At 44.0% G+C, this 3,675-nt stretch overlaps 1 protein-coding gene across 1 annotated transcript; it reads right to left on the reverse strand.

The window, feature by feature from the left end:
* Positions 1–1,820: 1,820 nt before the first annotated feature.
* LOC147459461 (small ribosomal subunit protein eS4-like) lies at positions 1,821–2,502 on the reverse strand. The gene is made up of 3 exons (XM_086509842.1): positions 2,390–2,502; positions 1,989–2,212; positions 1,821–1,896 (listed from the first exon to the last, which is right to left on the reverse strand). The coding sequence occupies exons 1-3, from the start codon at positions 2,483–2,485 to the stop codon at positions 1,821–1,823; spliced, it is 396 nt and encodes a 131-aa protein (XP_086365968.1). The 5' UTR covers positions 2,486–2,502.
* Positions 2,503–3,675: the final 1,173 nt, after the last annotated feature.

Genomic DNA, 3,675 nt, shown 5'->3' on the forward strand with positions numbered 1-3,675 from the left:
AGAAGAATGGAAAATTGAGAGTTTGTGTCGACTATAGGAAATTAAACGCCCAAACTATTAAAGATCCATTTCCCTTGCCTTTTACTGACATGTTGCTTGATGAGATCACAGGATATGAAATGTATAGCTTTATGGATGGTTATAGTGGCTATAACCAGTTACAGATCGCCCCTGAAGATATAGCGAAGACAACTTTCATCCCTGAGTGGGGAGCTTTCATGTATCTGGTGATGCCTTTTGGCCTGTGCAATGCACCAGCTACTTTTCAGCGAGTCTTACCATGCACCGAGTGAGTTTTTCCGAGCAAAGACAAACCCGAGCAAGTGTTTGTACGCAATTAGTAAATTTTATCATCAACAAAATATTTATTGTTTGTTATATATTGATGCACTACAACAAAAAGAGTTTTTAATGGATAGACTACCTCCTAAATTCCAAAAGATCAAACTTTACTTTTTAAAAAAGTAACACAATATTTGAAAATATTATCTTCTGGATCAATCTCTATTTATTTAACTATAATCACCTCTACTTCTACTCTTCTTTGGCTTGGATTTTTCTCGCTTGGGCTTCATATGTTTGAGCTTTTTTTTTGTAAAGAATACGGATTGGGATTGGCTAGGGTTTGGCTAGGGTTGAGCGATCAAAGCTGGCACTTGCACGTACAATACCTCATACTATAGAAACAAATTTGCACGATACAACTGAGCATTGGACGGCCTTTACCGAAAAGCACCCGGATGGATGAGAAGAGAGAGGTAGAGGTGATAGCAAGGCAACTTTAGAGAGCTTTCCGACTAGCGGGAAAAGTGATGATGAGTGAGATGGTTGCAACAACACACACACGCAAAAACCCTCACTCTCCTCTCTCTCTCTCTCTCTTTTCTAAAAAGAGAAGGAAGCATCAATGCAAATTTGCTAAAAAAGTAGTACATGACGAGCTAGCATGATGGGGAGAGATATATATATATATATAGAGAGAGAGAGGGATGGCTTCTGGCAAGCACGTGGTCGCAGTGTTTCTGGTGCTAATGGTGGAAATGGCCAGACTGAGTGGTGCCGCAACATAGCCGCCTCCTCCGGCACTACATTGCACGTCCCTAATGAATCTGGTGCCAGCCTGCTAGGCTCTGACTCTCTATGTGTGAAGCTTACCTTGCCCAACCTATCGCTCACCACTTGCCCTGGCCTCAACATCAACATCGCCCGCATCATCTTCGGCAACAACGAAAGCTACATCTGATCACCATCGCTTTCATCGACCTGCCTCATCATGCACTTCTCTTCATTTATGGTCATTTGTCGTTAGATTCTCTATGTTGAAATCAACTTCTTGTTCTCTATGATACTAACTTCTTTCCCACACAGATGTTCTCTCTCTCTCTCTCTCTCTCTCTCTCTCTCTCTCTCTCTCTCTCTCTCTCTCTCTCTCTCTCTCTCTCTCTCTCTCTCTCTCTCTCTCTCTCTCTCTCTCTCTCTCTCTCTCTCTCTCTCTCTCTCTCTCTCGGAGTAAAAAGCAGCTCTCAAGACTCTTGCTCACCATAACAGCACAATATAAAACTTAGATACACCTCTTCAAAATTCCTCATTTGAGATATCAAAAGCACAACCTTAATCCTAATAACAAGCTTGGACACACTCATATTAAAATGTCCCAAAAGTAAAAGAAATCGTAGCATTCAAAATTAGCTTGAGCTCAAAAATTCAAATGAGCATAAGCCAAGCCTGGTTCAAAAGACTCTTTGTGTCAAGAGACCCTAGTACTATACCTCAAAAGGGAACATCAATCTGCAAAAGAGAAGCCTGCTCAAAAAATAAACTCAAGGCATAGTTTCCTTTAGAGCTCCTGCTTTTTTCTTGGCTTCTTCAACAATAGACAGCTTAATACCCTTGCCTCTTGGTAGTGTCACCCAAGGCTTTATTCCTTTACCAATAGTAAACACATTGCAAAGCTAGGTGGCAAACTCTTGATCGGCAGTATCTTGTACGTGCAAAATTTCAAAACTTCCCTTATGCCTTTCACGGTGCTTGATAATCCCAATCCTTCCTCTGTTGCCACCACAGTAACCATAACAATGTTTCCAATGTCAAACTTGATGAACTCTACAACCTTTCCAGTCTCAATTTCAATTTTAATGGTGTCATTGGCCTTGATAAGGGGATCTAGATAGCCAATGGTGCACCTATCAAATGTAGTGATGTAGGGAATCCCCTTCTCACCAAAGCAAGTAGCTTAGACCTTGCATAGGTTGTACTTAGACTCTTCAAGGCTGATGGAGTGCAAAGTGAATCTTCCCGTGCTATCCTAAAGCAACCGGAAGTTCCCTCCTATTTTTGCAATGGACACAACATCCATAAACCCAACACAGTAACACTTGTCCGTCCTTACTTTCCCATCCATAGAGATGAGTCGCTGCATCACAATGGCAACCACTTCACGATAGGTCAAGGCATACTTTAGCCGATTCCTCAACAAGACAACCATCGGCAGACATTCCCTGGTCTTATGTGCTTGCTGCATGGGACATGGTGAGCCGACAATTGCTACCATGGCTCAGAGGTGATGCTCAACAGAGTGGCGACATATCCATAGCTCACCTAGAGTTGGCATCATGTCCAAGAGGTAGAGTTGGCCAAGGAGTGCATGCAGTAGCACTATTGTGCTTGGACAACGAGAAGCAATGGCAAAGACCGAGTGTCAGCCACTGTAGGAATATCCAGTTGATTCGTCTCCCTCTCTCAGGTGAATACTATCAAGATATGCCTAAGTGATATAAATTGAATCTCCACTTGCGGGGATGCACCCCTAATGGGGTTTTCAATCTGAGACTAGAAGGGGGCAAGGATCATGAGGGACTCGGGAGAATGGCAAGGCTGGCGCCTTCCCAGGGTTCTGAACAAAGAAGACCAGGACTAGGTTGGAAGGACGGCTGTCCGAAAGGCAAGGATGGCAAGGACGGTTGTCCGACTCCGAAAGGACATAGCAAACAGGAAGAGCTCTATGAAGTCGTCCAGAGGAGCAAAGTAGCGCATCCTCAAGGTGTTTCAGAAGCTGAGAGAAAAGGTTGTTTCTAACTCTCTCGCCACTTGAAAAACACTCTCTTTTTCTCTCTCTCTCTCTCTCTCTCTCTCTCTCTCTCTCTCTCTCTCTCTCTCTCTCTCTCTCTCTCTCTCTCTCTCTCTCTCTCTCTCTCTCTCTCTCTCTCTCTCTCTCTCTCTCTCTCTCTCTCTCTAGGCGCTGATGGCTAGAGAGAGGCAAAGAAGCCTGAGGGATTTTGAACACCTTCAAAGAGCATGAATGAAAAAAAAATTGTCTCTAGCCATCCGTGCCTCTCTCTCTCTCTCTCTCTCTCTCTCTCTCTCTCTCTCTCTCTCTCTCTCTCTCTCTCTCTCTCTCTCTCTCTCTCTCTCTCTCTCTCTCTCTCTCTCTCTCTCTCTGTGCGCTGATGGCTAGAGAGAGGCAAAGAAGCCTGAGGGATTTTGAACACCTTCGAAGAGCATGAATGAAAAAAAAACTGTCTGTAGCTATCCGTGCCGGCACGGATGGCTAGAGACAATTTTTTTTTTCAACCCTGCAACAGCGTGCGTACCCTCGATCTCTACCCGAACCTAAAGTAGTAATAAGACCTATCACCTATTGGTCCTATCAAGCTTCTCTCTGTGCAAGGGTGCCTG

The sequence above is a fragment of the Adiantum capillus-veneris genome, chromosome 4, assembly GCF_014529385.1.
Source record: "Adiantum capillus-veneris isolate H3 chromosome 4, ASM1452938v2, whole genome shotgun sequence".
Classification (NCBI taxonomy): domain Eukaryota; kingdom Viridiplantae; phylum Streptophyta; class Polypodiopsida; order Polypodiales; family Pteridaceae; genus Adiantum; species Adiantum capillus-veneris.